This window comes from Mugil cephalus, chromosome 8 (assembly GCF_022458985.1).
Source record: "Mugil cephalus isolate CIBA_MC_2020 chromosome 8, CIBA_Mcephalus_1.1, whole genome shotgun sequence".
Lineage (NCBI taxonomy): Eukaryota > Metazoa > Chordata > Actinopteri > Mugiliformes > Mugilidae > Mugil > Mugil cephalus.
This window is the reverse complement of record NC_061777.1, coordinates 23,640,371-23,659,043: the sequence shown is the minus strand read 5'-3', so window position 1 is coordinate 23,659,043 and position 18,673 is coordinate 23,640,371. Positions and strand designations below refer to the sequence as shown.

General features: G+C 40.2%; 1 protein-coding gene across 2 annotated transcripts in view; it reads left to right on the top strand.

Annotated features, from left to right (window-relative positions):
- The window catches only part of zmat4a (zinc finger, matrin-type 4a), a 109,900-nt gene that overhangs the window by 79,705 nt on the left and 11,522 nt on the right, over positions 1–18,673 (top strand). For both annotated transcript variants that reach the window (XM_047593083.1, XM_047593084.1), the window contains exons 5-6: positions 295–516; positions 13,459–13,555. In XM_047593083.1, the coding sequence (XP_047449039.1) occupies positions 295–516; positions 13,459–13,555 (319 nt within the window). The remainder of the gene's footprint in view (positions 1–294; positions 517–13,458; positions 13,556–18,673) is intronic.

Below are 18,673 nucleotides of genomic sequence, written 5' to 3'. Positions count from 1 at the left end.
TGAAAAAAAGAAAGAAAAAAAAAACAAGACTAACAAGCTAACCATCAGCAACCACCAAGGTTGTTAGTGGTTGGTGCCTTGTTTGTCTGTGTCAAACCTGGTCAAATATTCATGTATGTCAAACAAAATATGTCAAATAAAATTTGCACATATGTTGTATTTATGTTCTTTGCTTTGTAAATTCCACAGTTGAGCACCACCTTATTTATTATTTACAGTAGATTTAACAGACAATAATTGTCACGGTCAATAGAAACATCTTCCTCATGTCATTCTTTGTTGTGTTTCCCTCAGAGGCATCCCCCAGTCCTGTAAAGAGTTCCCCAGAGACGTCTCCCATGACCTCCCCGCGACAGCGCCGCGACTCGGACCGCTACTGCCAGCTATGCAACGCCTGGTTCAACAACCCGGGCATGGCTCAGCAACATTACGACGGCAAAAAGCACAAGAAGAACGCTGCCAGGGCAGATCTGCTGGAGCAACTGGGCAAAACCCTGGATATGGGGGAGATGAAAGGTACACAGCACCAGTGAATACATTTCCACTATATCTGCAGTCCTACAGGGTGTTTAAATCACATTCATACTTCTTTTGAATTGATCTGATAAAATAAGAGAACTTGATTGAAACTCTAGCTGAAAAAAGTGACTCTATTGTCAATCAGCAATTTTTGTATTAATCACTAAACAGCCTCGTGTTGAATCTTTACCATCCTCTTATTGCCCTGTGGCCTCAAAGGGATTATTAAAGCTTGTCTATCTCTGAAATTAGCTGCCTGTCGTGGTAACAAATGTGATTAAGTGCAAAAACCCCACACATTTATATTTTTAAATATAAAGTAAAAGATGTGTAGAGTTGTATTGTCAGTCCTTGATGCTTTCTGCGTACATGAATGCAACCTGTATTTAAATCACTTAATCCCCGTTGAGAAAGGATGTTTTAGCGGTGCTAATTATTGCCTTTCGTTTTGGACCCTGAGGGATTTCTCGTCAAACACTGTAACTAATGCTTTGACAGGTGTAATACTTTTGAGTGACTGAGAGCACCGTATATTAAAATACATAACAGACGATTGTTAAGCTGCTGAACTGAAAGTCAGCCCTCTTGACTGCAGCTGTCAGCTTGACTCCTTGTGGTGTCCACCAGTATGTCACAAGCTGTTAATTTTACTGAGGAGCAGGAGAGAACATTCTGACCTATCATCTCCACAGTCACAATATGTCAATAACAATTACACAATATTATTCCAGCTGGTGGAGGGCCAGCTGCCAGAAGAGCAAAAGGAGCCCAGAGGTGTTGTAAAGGGCATTGGTGCGTGACCGCACCAAATGGGAGAAACAAGTCCTCACAGCTGATTGGACACGAACCCCTGATGCAAGGCCTGATTGGTTCTTTGTGCCTTACAGGTGCTATGTGGCTGGTGGAGGACAAATTCAGCAGTAGCTCTCAGTTCAGACTTGTCATGTTGGTTTTAAGCGCATGATGTCTGTTTGAAGGACAGTACATTAGATCCATGGCTTTACATTTGGAGTGCTAATATAATCCAGTGTAATATACAGTGCACAGTAAACAATTTTTCTTTCTTCCTAAAAACATACTGTTTTTAATAGCATGTTAGATAACTATATGAATATTCATACGTGCCATATGGCATCCCGAATTACACATTTAGTTGATTTTTGGCTGATACCACAGCTTCATTTTTGTATCTAGCAATCTCTGCTGGACACTTTTCTGATATATTTCCAGGCTTTCACAATTTCCCTACAGATCAAAGTTTGGCACTACTTAAGTATACTCAATGTATTGTTTAAGATATTTCAGATGTTCTTACCACTTACTGACTTTTCCGGAAGAGAGACTCTTCGTATGTCACAGTCACTATTACAGGAGTTCTGATTGTAATGGTTATCAGAAAACATCAAAAACAAAGCAAACCTAAACAATAATGATAATAATACCTCTTATTGGGTAATACAGAATGGAGATTCAGTTCAGAGGGTTGTACTACCAATGGCATGCTGTCAACTGGGATAAGGTAGGTTGGTTTCAGTTTGTGAACAACCCATCAGTGTTTAGTTGTTGCTCTTTTAGTTCTTTCATTTTATGAAGGGGTTCAATACTACAGTATGCAAATGATTCAAAATATACACTGCTCCTCCTATAATCCCCCTATTACAAGCATTAATCTCAATCGAAGCATTACCAGACTCTTACAAAAAGATAGCTGTGCTGCCAAACCCTCGAAGATGTTCCCATCTTTGTCTTCATCTCTTTTCCACAATGCCTGTTTTTGGAGTGTGTTAAGAAGAGATGGATTAACCAACATCAGCGCAGACATTATGGAGAGGCATGCTAGCTGGACTTGGACTATTCAGCACTTGGACTAATGAGCGTTTCTCTCCGGCAGTTATCAATTAGTCATGAAGTGGCAAATCATCCAATCAGGCTAAAGCAGTGTGAGCCTGTGAAGAGGAGAATGGCACCACTGTGGGCCTTGCAGGCGGCTGGGCTGGGCAGGATGGAGAGCGGAGGCAGAGGATGTGGCTGCTCCCACTGTTGCTGATGGGAAAAATTCTTCACACTTTGACTCGAAGCAGTCTTCTTCATTCCCTCTTTTCATCCTCCTCATTTTTTGCATTTCTGCTCCCCCGTCCTTTGCAAGCCGTTCCCTCTCCATGACCTCTCCGTGCCGTCCTCGCACACTCCTCGCAGAGAAAATGTGCAGTGTGAAGACTGCCATTTGATGAAATATTCAACAGCAGTAGGTGCCATCATCCAGATGTTTGCATGCTGTTCTTGTGTTTACAGAGATGTGTAGCTATGGAAGGCTGATGCCAAAGAAATGAGAGGGCTAAAGAGAAGACATGGGCGGACCCAGCTCCTGCCTCACATGATAGAAATATATATATATGTATATATATATATATTCTTTAAAATATCTTTAAATATTGTAAAACTGTCAATATATATAGAAATGATGCAGAGGTTTATTGTTTTCATACTGTCCATGTACTGATGCTGACCTGTGCTATTTGGCTTTATAGCATTCAGTCGTATTCCCATTTTACTGCTCTATTAACCAATTCCATCACACTCTGTTCAAAGCTAGGGAAAGGCACTCAGAAATGATCATTTAGCGTAATGTAAAGGACTGTAATATTTGCCGAAATCTAAATGAGATGGAAAAATTAAATCGTGGTAGATAGTCCATTAAGACACCATTGAGAATGGATTGTTGAGTACTTCTCCCTGCTTATCGTTGCAGAGGTTTAAAAGATATGATGCCGTCTTTTGGGTTCAACATTAATGTTGGTAATCAGCTAAATTCACACATTCCCTGCTTGTGGCGAATATTTTCTCTCTTGAAACTGATTTGAATACCTCTGTATCTCCACATACTCTTTTTCCCCCATCTAAGTGTGTGGAACTGATTGGAATACTTTGAATGTAGGTAACATAAGGCCAGGGATTAGTCTGGCATTATGACTGAGTCAATGGCACACAATGCCTTGCTTTAATAACAAGAGCTAATCTTTTAATGAACTGTTTTAGAATTTTAAGTTAATTCAACATTTTCTTGGTATTTTCAGTCCATTTGCAGATCTCTCTTGAGATCTTTTGGCTTCAAATGATGAGCTGAATTAATGCAGCTGAGTTGCAACAGACTTATTGGCCGACTTCCCAGTATGCATTTATTGAGAGTTAAAACTCTCTGGAGACAATGGTTTGTACAGTAGCTTTAATCATGCAGACATGGAAACTCGCTGTGTGCTTTAATATACAGTGTTTAATACATGAATCCCTAAATCTCTGCATTTAATTTTTACATAAGTCACTGAGAGCAGCCTCACTGTTAAAAAAGGTTAGTTGACTCAACTTAACTAAGTCTACTCATCTTGTTGCTTTGACTGAGATAAGTTGAGTCATCTTGTAAAGTTGTGTAAAGTTAACTACTCTTCAAAACACAAGTTGCTGCAAAATGCAATCAATTGACTCAACTTCCTCTATCAAGTAAGGTGGACTAAAAATATTATTTGAGATACTTTTAAGACAATGTATTTTTTCAAGTTACTACAAATGTGAATCAAGTTGGCTCAACATGAAATATATAAATGATACAACACGTGCTTCAATAAGGAACTTTATCAACACCCCTACAACAAACTCAAACTGAAATTACACTGCATTCTCAGTTTGTGGTGTCCTCCTCCTCCTCCTCCTCCTCCTGTGTCCTCCTCCTCCAAACAAAGAACACTTTTGTGACCCAGGGCATTACATTTCTTTTCCTCTTAGTACATAGTCCAATAGACAAATGTCAAAAAAGAAAAAAAGAGAATACTCAAGGCCCTCCCAGCGTGGACCCTGGGAGTGCACATCTCAGGCCCGATTCCCATCCTGAAGGAGCACACAGTCTGCATAGAAACAGGGAAGAGGGTAGTTAGTTGCCTGATGAGAGTGCATCAGTTTATAATGGACAATTAGTGCATTTGTTTGGCGAGGAGAAATTGCAACACTTGCAGGACCAGGTCATTGAGGGGCAGTTGCCCTAAGCAGCACAGCCAACACTGAGGTGAAGTAACCCTGTACAGAAAAAAAGAAAGGACAAATCATACTATGCATTACTACAAGTCTCTGTAAAATTGCACATTTCACAATTCCCAACATGAAACAAACGTAAATTTAACGGACACTCCAGTGATTGAGGGAGGGGGCGTTGCTGATCCGTTGGCAGGGGAGGGGAGGGCATCATAGTTAGAAGTAGTTTTGAAATTCAGCACAAACACATTTTCAGATCTCAAAAACGAGAAGATGTCGAGGGAAAATTGATCACCCTGCTTAAATACTTGCTTTCACTCTGCCAGCCCTAGCTAGCTGGCGCTACATTCTAACGTATTTCCAACAACAAAATAAACACGAAATAATCATCCCAGGTTTTGTTGGCAGACTATCTGAGACGGAGAGCCATTAGATGAATCTTACACATTGCCAACAAATAAACTGACTTAAAAAAAAAAATAAAAAAAATAATTTTAAATGTACTTACTTGGATGAGTTGGATGATTATTGTGGGGTTTTTTTTAATGAGTTTCTGCACTTTTTTCAAGTTGAAGTTGTAACTCTTGTAACTTTGTTGCAGTGGGCAATAAGTTGTCTCACATTGACAACAGTAGTTCTGACTAAAAGCCTAAATACCTTTTAACAGTGCTCATGTGTTGTTGTTTTTCACTGGTTAAATATAAAGAAGAAGGAAGGATCGTTGTAAATGAAGAACCACTCTTGAAAATTGTGTAACTGCTACTTCAATCACACTTTCACTCATATATTATATATATTATATTATATATTTTAGAATATAGACAGAGGTCATTAAAGGAATCCAACAGATGTGACTGATGTATCCGTAATGTATTACTGCACATAACATAGTTACTACATTTGAAAGAACCTCATTGTTGATCAATGTAGTTGTAACCTGTTCACACCCCTTCCTCCCACCTTTTTTGAATCTAGAAAACAGGTGCGTCTAAGGCTGATGTTAAATCTATCCTTTCAATGGGTCAAATTATTTCTGTGGTTAAAGCATGGACATAAGGGCACATGATGTGTGGTTGGTTGCTGCAACTATCTACAGCCCTATTAAAAAAGTGTTTGCTGTCTGATTCTCTTCACTGCTCAGGAACATAATGGAACCTCCTACGAGAGGCTGAAATATCAGACACATTGTAGAGTCCTTTATCTACCTACGTCCTGTCTCCGTACAGCAGCTAAATGAAACGTGAGCTGCATTCCCTGCATCAGCCCTGCTTCTGTGGTGGGGAGGTCTGAATTAAAATGCACCTCAGGCTGACAATGTGAAGGGAGACAACAGACAGATTGGTTCAGCTGACCGTCAGCACAGTTCACTGAAATGCCTGAGTGGCCGCCAACTGTTTTTATTGTATTATCTGTCAAAGTGTGGTGAATTCTCGGACATCAGAGCCACGATTGTTTGACTTTGACTTCTACTTTACATAAGAGTGACATCATACAGATACCTAATGTGATTTCCAGCCCCAACAGGCACAAGATACAACACTAGATCTTATTGCATACCAGAGAAGATTATATAATATATCAAATGATGCAAAGTAGACACGAGCACAGGAAAAAAAAAAAATTGAAGTGGTTACTCAGTATTCCCTTTGGGATTAGTCAATCTTAATACTGCTGCCTGGGCTGCGTGATAGGTTTATTTTAATCTGAAGGAAAATGTTCAGTGGGGACTTTTTGGCTTCTTTTACCATTTTTGACAAGTGCGATGAAGTGAGACTGACATAGAGATGGTGGGGGAGACAGCTGATGGGTGGAGAGTGATAGATGCAGGATTCAGCAGCATAACTCAGTGGTTTCGAGTTGAACCACGGAATACTGCAGCCTGTGTTAGAGAAACAAGTTCATTAGATGAGTCTGCACTGTGTTCAATGCAGCAAATTAACAGATGTTACCTGTTGCTGTGAGTGAATGATTCATGTTATGTTCATGTCCTCATTCATCTGTGACCTTATGTACCTTTGGTTTAGTGTGGTTATGAGTCCAGGGGCCTGATACTGAGGTCCAACCAGGGTTCCTTTATCAAACCAATCATTTATAGAAAAGTAATGCTGAAAAAAAAAAATAAAACTTTGTTGTCAGTAGGAAATTTGACCACATTTATTAACCCTAATTAAGAGTAAACAGAATGCTGAGGACATTAGAAATAGCAATGAATTATATTGTCTCTTCACACAATAGAAAATGCATATGCATACATCCATGCTTTGCTGATTGGGGGCCAATGAGCACCAATAATGTCTGTCACTGGAGAGGTTAAAATTGCACACAACTAAATTGTAATTTCAAAATAAATAAATGAACCACTCAGACCTTCCTTTTCAACATATTACAACATTAGTATTTTTTTCCTAATGTATCTAACCAGGTGTGAAAATGTCTCTCTGAAAAGAACAAAGTCACTTAATCTCACTGCTCCACCACAGCTGGTGTTTTCGCTGCCGTTCATTATCATGGCTGTCCAAAGAGTAGTCCATTATGCCTCATGTCTGCTGCGTCTCTCTTGCTTGAAACAGTCATAAAAATGATTTCAGACTGAGCAGCAAAACACAAAGTGGTGTGCAGGGAGTAACCCCTTCATGGGGAGAGAGGGAGGATATATTCATGGTAAAACAATATAAGACCATGTGCAACAAACACAGAGCTGTGCTGAGTTTCTGGTAAGAACATAGAATAAAACATTATATGGCCACAGTCATTATCTGCATGTTAGCGAAAGAAAGCACCTTAACATTTGAAGGGGCGCAAAAAAAATTAATAGCCTCCGTTTTTCACCAGGCTATGAATGAAACCAGCTGGAATAGCACAGCTCTCTTTGTGGTGGCAGCTAATTTACATTTAAAATCGTGTGTATACAGGCAAGACATGTGTGCACCGGTACCTCGCAGAATGTGGGAGTTGCTTGTCTACCACTGCGTGATTCTTGTGTTTTAACACATTCATTTTCAGGTGAGCTAATGGTGGAGACAGAGGTAGACAAGCATTTCCCACTCTCTGTGGGGTAATTGTTTTTCTGAGTGGAGCGTGATGGCTTTGAATAGATCAGAGGAGGATGTAGCGCCTTCACTACCTCATCAGAAAAAGCTGTCTGACAGTGACGTAAGGCATGATAATATTCAGTACTGTTTCTCCGAGCCTATGGTGTGCTGACCGCAACTGGTAGATAATACGCAGACTATAAATAAATATAGAATATTTATATAGAATAAATATGAATAGCTAGAAATTATTATAAATTACACTCTGGTCTGAGTCATGAGCCCAGTGTCAATATTATAACTATGACCCACTAGTGATGGGATATAAGATAGATTTATGGCGGGTAACATTAGTCACGTTAATGTAAATGTGTGGGATTCATCTCAGAGAGCGTATTCTGTGTGTTCTTGATTGTGCCACACTGTTTTCTCTCAGTGCAGTAAAGAGATTGTGGGAGTGTGTAAAACAGTCATGGTGTAAAAATTCAGTTAATGGGCAATGATACGTCATTTAACTCCTTTCATTAACAAAGCACTATTCAGTATAACATAAATATGTTTCCTTTTTGTTGTAATGTGGGCAGAAAACAGGTCTACAGTACAGGGGGATTGTTCACACATACGGGACATAAGCACTCGGTCTTATTCCTCAAATCAGGTAAAAACAGGTGACCTGGCATGAGCAGCATGTTAACAGCAGCACCACTCCGTCTCTGTCAACACCAGTGGTGTTCTTGTCCTGTATTGAGATGAAAGTCATCTGTATGTTGCAAATGCTCACATCCAAATACATAATCACAGTATTTACTGACACGCAAAAACATGGGAAGTTAGGATCTGGTTGCCTTATAGTCTACTAAAGTGAGCCATATTTGTAGCTCTGCAGGCACATGGAGCACTAACCATTTTAAGATGCCAAAAGAAAAAAAAATAGAATAGTGCATAACTTCTCATTTTCAGACTAAAAAGTGGTGGTTTTTGCAGATAAAGAGCAGATATATTCCAACCTTGGCCACTTGATGCCAGGATACTAAAAAACGCTCTGTTGTGAGTTATGCACCCACATCAAGCAACAGCCAGCTCCTGTATTGTCATGATACTGGCCGTGCGTCGTGGCGTTTTCATATTCCTTTTGTAGCTGCCACAAGACGACACAGTGAGTGCTCTTTTATTTTGTCAGTGCACACTTAAACACCAGAATTTAAACCGCACAGTCTAGCCTGTCAAACACCCCGACAGACAAATTATGTTTTTCCAGACTCCATCACAGCTGTTAATCGAAGATGCGTTTCTGGCAGCTGCGATTTAGCAAGATGTCTCACCCTTTCTCTCTCAGCTCTTCCTTCTACAGTGCAGATTCCCAGAGTCACATTTCTCAAGCTGTTGCTCGTTGCTGTGTGCTACATTCACCATTACCCCGGTCCTAAAATAGATCTATTACAGCCCTAATAGTAGTCTCATAGACGGGCAAATTACAACAAGCTGATCAAGGTAAAGGGGGAACACACCACAGCCTGTCCCCTAACTGGTTCTAGATTGACCCAGCAGAGGACGAACCATTTGTTTCCACCTAATGTCTATTCTTGTCACATTTCCTAACTGTGTCCAATTTCATAGCCCAATCTCCTGCTGCTTTCTGTGTCAAGTGGATGAAAAGTGCTTTGAGTGGTGGTTTCATCCTTGAAGTCCATTTTTTTAAAGCAGCCCATTACATTATATCCTCCACTGGCACAAAACGTTTTGTTTCGTACAAACTCTGATTTAGCATATGCTCTTTCAGCCTGGGCGTTGTGATGCAGACAGAAAGGGAGTGAGGTAAACATGCAGCATTGGAGTGGGGCAGATGGCTGCTGGTTAATTTAACATGAACACTGGACCAGCACCACCTTCTTTTTTCCTGCTTGCAAACAGTCCACATAGAGGACTGCACTGCCGATCAGTCATGCTGCCACCATGCTCCCTCCCAACGACTCAGGCAATAGGTCTCAATTAGTTTGGGGACGGGGAGAGATTCACTACAGAGCAAATGAAATAACTCAGCTCTGCATCCAATAAGAAAGCCTAATGTGGTTTATTGGCGAGTCAGTGCACAGGTAAAGCTAGCAATCACCATATTCTATTAGCGTTTGTGTCTGTGGCTTATTAACTTTGGACAATGCTTTTGAGCAGTGAGCAACATGAAATGGACCATTTATGATTGGTTATGATTGGTTCATAGGTAAATGCCCTCAATCTCGATTGTATACGTGCAATAAAACTGTTCTGGGTTCAAACCCACCTGCTGTCTGGGCTCCATCCGTGTGGCATTGTCAAGTTCTCCCTGCGCTGTCCATGGTATACTTTGGAGGACCACCGGTTAAGGGAAATAAAAGAATAAAAGTTCTATGTTTCCTCGTTGTTGCTTCCAAATATTAAATAACAGTGGAAAATACCATGAAAAGTATAAGACAGTGGTAACTGCTTTAGCCGGTCCCTAATGCAGATTTAAATTGACCTTTGTTCTTGGATAGATTTGATATTTCCTCCATGTGTCAGTAACGAGGAGGAGAAAGTAGCCTTAGATGCAAACCCTAACATGATTTATGTACCACTCCTTTGTAACTGAGTGTGTATTTTCAATGTGTTCCGAGGTTTTGCTGAATTCAGGGTCAGATCTGTGACTTCATGAGAACAGATCCTGCCACCCAACCCATTAGACAAGTGTATGTGAGCTTCAAGGGATTTATAATTTCTAAACTCATAGACCAGATAGTTCATGATTTCCAGGGAAGAAGTTGAAGGCAGCAGTTCTGTGTTGGAGCTCCAGCTGTTTGCCCTCAGGTTGTACGGATCGTTTATCATTTGTCTCGACATTTCTCGTTTCTCATATCTTGTCTTTGTTCTGTTTTACCATTTTCCATCTTTAGTTGAACCTCCTCTGTTGTCTGCTCCTGTTTTTTTTTTCCTCTGGTAACCATCCAAAATGGTGATGGGGGGTGTGTCACTCACGTGATCGACCAACACAGATTGAGCTGAATCAGTTCTCTGATATGTGTGAGTCAACCTTTACTCCCATTGTTCCAGTGAACCTTGCTCAAATAATGATTGTTGGAGACATCACTTACATAAGTCATAGCACCCAATGAGTGGCTCCATGTCACATCACTGGTAAGTCTCTTGGAGACTACTGCCAGTCGCTTGTCTTACATCTTGGTACAGTAACTTTAATGTTCACCTAAGTGGAGCTGCCACTGGAGTTGAATGACCTCAAGACCAAGCTAGAAAGCCGCTTCACTGCACAGAACTCTTTTGTTCCCTAAATATTTTCTGTGTTACGTCACAATTTGGATGTCAGTATGTTATTATTTTACGCAAGGACACAGAGTCTTGTGCATACACGTAGCTGCCCACCAACCACAAAGAAATATACATCAAGTCAAAGACAAAAACAGTGCAAAAATTACACTTGAATCAGGTGGGTACCTTCTTGACACGGAGATCCAAACTGACATGCTGGGTGAACACATGGTTTAAATATAATGGGATCAGTTGGACTCAGGTGTTTACATCAGGATGGGACTAATGATCAGGAGTACTGACCACAGGTGGACAGGAAGACACCTGTAATGACAGGGAGTTAAGTAACAGGAACAGCAAACACCACAGTAACAGTAGTTGGTGATTATTTTATCTACTTAATAAAGTATGAACTTTTTTTTCTAATGGATAAGTGTGACCCATGTCAGTTTTCTCCATGTTGCGTCATTCTGTTTGATGGAGAGCTTAATAACTTGCCTGCCATCAAATTTTTAAAGTTCATCACCAGTGTACTTTTACTAAAGACTACCTGTACCCTGACTAACATGTCTCAGACGTAGGCGCTTGTTTTACACAAATTACTTAAAGATTTTAGTTGTGTTTATTGTCACTTCCAGAATATGTTAATGAAAACATACAGTGGTGTGAAATACTGTTTCTCCTTGTCCCACTGTGTTATACGTTTTTCTCCAGCAAGGCACAAACAATAACCACCTCTACTACAACTACTACCACATTAGTTTTACTCCACAGGATAACTGTGAGTACAAAGTATAACAACATAGCGAATTTACTTTCACACCTAAATCTGGTCCTGAGGTTAGAACTGACACAGCCCTTATTTCACAAGTTTCTCCTAGGTCCGCCAGGGACCTTCTTTCATCTTTAAGATTTTTTGTGAATATGGCCTGAGGTTTGAAAAGCTGGGATGAGCGGATACTTATTTTATCATCAATCTCTGGCCATGTCATCTATTGTTTTAGTAGTTTCCCATTTTCTTGAAAAGTTGCCTTTTGTTACTATATGATCAACAACAGATGCGTGTGTCATCTTCCTAAACATGTTGCTGTTTGTATGGAGCAATTCATCTAATCCAAAAAATGACCGTGGCAGTCAACACTGTTTGTTGGAGCAAATTTCCATCTTAACCCAAATAAATGACACTGCAGAGGACATTTTTCTTTGTCTGCATCTTCCTCTGAGCTGCCTCTCTGTTCTCAGCTAAGGGACAAGTTAACCAAAACAAACGAGTCTCCAATGACTCATTGGCGATGCCTCGGAAAGTAGGAAGTAAAGTTGATGGAGAGGTAAGAACTGCAGAGACCCCAAGGCTGCTGGCGCTTCATCGCTCATGCAGAGCAGCACCACGAGGGAAGAGCCACAGGTGGCTGGCAGTGATGGAAGCCAGAGCCGCTGTGTAATCTCTCACCTTTTCAAAAATTGTTTGAGAAGCAGGCTGTCCAAGGGCCACTACGGAGCAGACCCTCACTGCCTGCCATAGGAACATAATGTCAGCTCGTGACTGCGTCTGGGGATGGCGGTGGAAAATTGAAATCTCAGTCTTGGTGGCAGACTGACAGAGTGGTTATTGTACTGCTTATCAGCAGGGAAGTAAAAGGGAAAGATTTGCTGCTCCCTCTATAGGAAAATATTGCCCTCCATCAAAATGTTAGAAGACAAACAGCTCACGTCAACATCTGGAAAGAAAGTTGTTAGAAAACTGCAAATTTTAAACCATCACTTTTTCACATCCCAGGAAGAAGAAAATAACTGTGCTTTCCAAGTTTTAGCAGCTCGCTCATGGCTGCGATGATTTTTTTACACCATCATTCATAGGGAAAATTTGACTGAGGAGGATATGGAAATGTGATTCAATGAGTGCGGAGTGACATTTATTTTTTCTTGGCCTTTTGCTCCAAGGCGTATTTATGGAGGAGTTAACTCAATTGTAAGAGTGAGGCAATCAGGGCAGCCATTTTTCATACCACAATGAGATTAGTACAACATGACTGCCATTACACAGGGCGCCCCGAATATGCAGCAACAGCGTGCTGACTCAGTGCAGCCATTATCACTCACGGTTTTTTTGTTGTTTAGTTTCTTTCTTTAAAAAGAGAGACAAAAATGTCAAATAAATCAGGCACCTCAAGATAGATAAACATTTCAGTTAATGTAAGAGCTGAAAAAAAAAAAAAAAAACAGAACAAAAACTAAAGCCTTTGAGCCGCTTCGAGACTGCGGAGAAATGCATTTCCGTGGGATTTGAAATGCATGACATTTCATTGTATGTCTAACTGATTTTTTCTGCTTCATCACCAGCAGCCTCTATCAGTCATGGCAATCCAGAGAGGACACAAGAATGCTCACCTGCTGTAACTGAAACGTATCTGCATAAACGAAATGGGTTTCGCAGGGTGGCTGTCTGGGTTTGATGGATTGAATAGTACTGACTGTGTGCAGGAGAGTGAAAATCATATTATCATATCACAATTTGAAAATGCCTCTCTGCTATTACAGAGGATGAAACGCAGACTGGGTACTCACCTCCTAGATTTATCCATTCAATATGTGCATTTGTGCTTGGTTGTAGGTCTGAAACGGAGCTACACCTGTGAAGTCTGCAGCGTCACACTCAACTCGGTGGCACAGTACCATGCACATCTCCAGGGCTCAAAGCACCAAAACAAGTGAGTGGATTTTGCCTCGCGACGGAACCCATCTCCACTTTTAACTATTAATGCTGCAGTGCAACATGCTAAATGCTACAACTCATCTTCCGGCTAGAAAATATGTTGTTTTCTTTGCTTTCATCTGCATCCTTGAGATCCCTGCTTCTTAAGGGAGGGTTACGCACTTCAGAAAGAGTGAATTTCTCAGTCATACATAAATGATGAGAATATTGTCGAGAGCTGCACTGCTGAGACAGGCGTTTCAGATGGGCTCATTTAAAGGAGGCATCCAGTGAGGGTTTTTTTCCTCATTTACTTTCAGTCAACAATTTTATGGGTTTTGCCCTCTCTGTATAGCAGACTTTTATCTCCAAATGAGCTACAGAAGCTGGGTTTAAAAAGCTGCATGCAACCACTTCCCTGGTAGTCACATCTGGTAAATTAATCAGGTATGTTTAATCTTATTAAGGAAATCTACTGAGTTTCCTAAGCAGATTGGACTGAAGTGAACACTGGCCTCTGGTTACCATCTGTCCATTCATTTTAAAAATCACAAAACACAGTGAAAAAGCCTGCTTTCTTATTCTTAAGGAAATACCCATACTTTATTGTTGAGACTGGGAAGTTCCGCAGTAACCACATTTGCCTGTAGAAATACCTTCTGTTACTTCTGAAAGCAGAAGGAATAGGGGATTGTTCAAACTTAAAGTAACACGTCAGCAACTTTAAGTTTAAATCGTGTTGCATGTCAGACTGAGTGACGCCATATAAATAATGATGCAAAGTCTGTATGGGAAATATATACATTGTTATACCCAACTGTATTATAGAGACACTCAACAGCAATCCACCCTACTGTTTCTAACATTGCTCAGAGCATTTTCAATGCTCTGAGCCATTGCGCCAAAATTTAATTTTGGTGGACAGCTAAATGACAAATAAAGAAAATTAAAATAAAATAATAATAATAATAAAACAAACAAACAAACAAACAAACAAAAAAAAACTCTTGGACACAGGAAGGAGACAGAACCAGATTCAGGGAAGGCAGCCATCTGCCTCGTCCAGGTTAGAGTCAAAGGACAGGGACAAGTGATTTCAGAGTGAATAACATCCTTCAACTTGGGACACTTGGATTTGTTTTCTCTTCTCAACTTCAGTCCCCTGTGGGAGTATTTATTCATTTATTTTCTTGGAGTCTCCTCTGCACTGAATAATGGACCTAAAGCAGTTTTAGGAGGAACAAGTCGACTGCAACCCGTGTTTGGTTTTGTGTGTGCTTTGGGCAGTAGGTGTGAATTGATGGCGCTTCCATGCTGCGTGTCCTGGAATTAATTCCCCCTGTTGGCCATTTTCTGGCTCCACGTGTCCAAGGGGATGCTGGCATCAAGAGGCGTAACTTGCCATTTAACAACCCCCATGCTTTAGTCACAGATTCTTGCGTTGCCTTGTCAAAGCCACTGGTTTTTATTCTGTCTGTCACACTTAAGTTAAACCACAGGCTCCCAGCTCCACCCCAACAAGCTGACTTGACCCATATAGGCAACAACATCAACAACAACAACAACTGTACTGCAGGTATATGATTTATTTGCTTCATTCCAGCTTACACACAGAAAGGTCTGCATCAATATTCTCCTTTATCACAATAAGGCTGGAAAAAAAGTAACACTGAGGTGTGAAGTCTGTCTAAGACTGAAAGGAACTGTGTGGAAATTGGAAACCTTTCCCTTAAAGCTGAATGTGTACAGGGTTCCTTTGACAAAAGGAAGCTGTGAATGTTTCATCCAAACATGAAACAAGCTTGATTTTAATTTTTTTAAAAATAAGCAATTTTGGAGTTTTAATCCATCACCAAAGTCAGTTTGTATCTGCTGTTGTTGATACCTTTATCTGTTAGTGGTTACCATTTGTGACGTTGCTGTTTCTGCTAAGGTTTGATTATGTGTGTAGGTCTGATTATGTTTCACAGATATGAGAAGAGTCAAAGAACGTACACTCAACAAGACAGGAAACAAAGCCGTCAAGCTGCAGCAATATACATCTCTCCGTTGCTAAAATTAACTTAAGAAATTCAATTTTGAATCAGTGAGGACGCAAACTAACCGTCCATGACAAGTGTACTAATGAGAAGCGCGATCAATACTAATTTATCGAGCCGGCTACAGACGTACAACAACCCTGATGCTTAAAGTCTCTGATTTCCTGAAAGTTAGACAACTCTAACATAATTTAGATACATTGTGCTTCCCTCTCTTTGTGTTGTGCTCTCAACTCCCCAGATTCCAAGCGAAAAGTAGAGAAAACTCAAAATAGCTCTTCACTTTTTGGCTCTCATGGAATTTCACAGTAAACCTGAAGGACAAAAATAGCCAAGCAGCTTTATGTGCTCCTTAGCCAGGGAGCAGGAGGGAAGGAGCTTAGTAGTGAGTGCTGCCAAGAGGTGCAAGAGGTGTCAGGCTGGTGGGACTGGTCAGTACTAAGGGGAAAGGAGAAGGATTAGAGGAACTACTGGAACTCTTTCTGTTGCTGCAAAGCAATCGCCGATCAATCAATTGAGGAACCTTTTTGCAGTGGCCATTCTACAAACAAGTCCAGAATGTGAAATTACGTGTTATAGGTAGGTAAAAATGAGGTTGAGATACTGCAGCACATTAGATTGAATCGTTAAACATATGCCACAAGTGAATCACACAATCTGTATCATAGTGTCTACTCTGTTTACTCTCAACTAAATGTCATAGAGCAGGATTAACATTATAACATGTCATATAGAGGAGCAGACATCAGGCTGCCCTTATATTATCTTCTCCAGTGACAATAAAAAAATTGAAGATATTGATTCAATTTGGGATAGTTGTATTAAAATGCAAACACATGGAAAGGTAACACAGGGCATTCCTAAATGAGTATTTTCTGATCATGCCTAACATTGTATTGGCTTCATCCACTCGCCAAGAAAGGATGTGATGCAAGATTTCCTCCAACAGCCTCAATTTCAGATTGTGCAAGGACTTTAAAACTCTGTCTCTTGTAGTTCATTAATTTATGTCACAACTTGTTCATTTTAAATAACATGGCTGACACTAATGGATTATTTAGTGAAACCACAGGTTTTTACCATCAGATAATGGAGGCAATGTATAAATGATTATTGTCACTATGCTGGATTTTTAATTTGTGGTATTACCTACTAGTAGTAAGCCATACCTGCAATAACTGATAATAATTCATTGTGACTTCCTCAAATGTGCAAAGTATAACAGAAATTAAAGAAAATTAACATTGTTAATTATCCATATCTACAGAGAACAATTTCCACAGCAAGTGTTCAAGTCAACAAAACACAAGAAGAATAATGCATTTGTACTGCATTTGTCACGGTGCTCTATGTAAAAATATTTCACATTTAATCAATATCAATTATCTGTTTCTGGTATCACTCTACAAACGAAATTGCTTGTTAATCTGAGGAATTGTGCTGCATAGACGGACTTCACTGCTATCAATAGGTCAACTCAAGCTGACAGGATAATTATTGTGCCATCAACTCTTCCTGGGACAGCCATCCATCACAGGTCACTACGAGTGTGTGTGTGTGTGTGTGTGTGTGTGTATTCATCTCACATGCATGAGCTCAGATGTGGCGCATACAAATAGGCTTTGGCCTGAACCATGCTGATGGCTGCAGAAATTTATAAGCCACTGAGGTCCTGTTTCACAGTTAACCTCCTGAGACCCACCGTCCTCATATGGCGACATTCTAAATTTTAGGTTTGTTGCAGCGGTACTGGTAGTGAAGGGTCAGTACACTTGTGTATTTATTCTTATTAACTTTTCTAGTTTGATATGCCATACAAATTTAACAAATTCCCAAGTACTCATTTGAGGACATTGGGATCTTATTGTTTCTAATTCTCCTTTTGTATTAAAATAGAAATTTTTATTTTATTTTATTAAATTAACCCTAGGTGTGCGTGTAAGTGTGAATGGTTGTATGTCTCAGTGTTAGCCCTGCGATAGGCTGGCGACTTGACCAGGGTGTACCCCGCCTCTCGCCTGATGCCAGCTGGGATAAGCTCCAGCAACCCCCGCGACCCTAGTGCAGGATTAAGTAATTAAGATGAGATAAAATGAGATGAGATGAGATGAGATTTTATTTTGGTACACATTGGTGACTGAAATTGTAATATACAGTGAAATAATCCCTGTGTCCACATAATTTGTTTTCAAAAACCCACCAGTTCAAAGATGTTGTTTTTTTTTTTTCTTTACACATTATACTAATCCCAAATACCGAAAAATCTTAATCTTATTTTAAAGAAATTAGGATGCATTCCAAAGAAATGCTTGGGTCTCAGGAGGTTGAACTATAGTCATGACCTTCAAGTGCTCCGGTGACACTGGCAGACACACAAATCAGGGAGGATAAATCGGATAGACAAACCTTTCTATACTAAAGTTCAAACACCAGACCTGCCTGCAAAACCCCTGACAAGTCACTTATGTGGAAGGATTCCAGGTGTTTTGTTACTGTGACGTATCTTGCCATCAGCTACTCGTAGAAAATTGTTACGGAAATGATAAGTCATGGACAATTAATCTCCACACAATTTTCACTTTCGTGTGCCAACAATCAACCTCTGCCTCGTGTGAACACAATAAATCCATGCTCTTTGTCATCAATGCATACAATTTCTTTGCTCTGAATTGAGCTTACAATTTCATAGCCACTTGATCCCGTTGTGACCTACCAGCCCATCCAACATCAAAGAAAAAAGTCTACAGCTGTGCTAACAGCACTCTGAGGTGGAACTCCTGCACAGTGGTGCTTTGAGCTGAATGCTAATGCCAGCATGCTGAAAGGCTCACATACTGCTCATGGTTAGCACCAATGTAAATACCTGATACGCTGTATATGTAATGTGTGACAAAATAGAAATGAGGAAAACCTTTCTGAAGCTTGACAAATATTTATGTGCCAAAAATCATCCAACTGTGAAACAGCAGCTGTTGAGACATTTCACTTAAAACCATGACCAACCTTTTTTTTTCGGCGCCAGAGGATAAAGACTAAATCCATTTATATTTATCTTCGGGAAAGTGGGTGCATCTATACCAATTTTAGTGCCAATC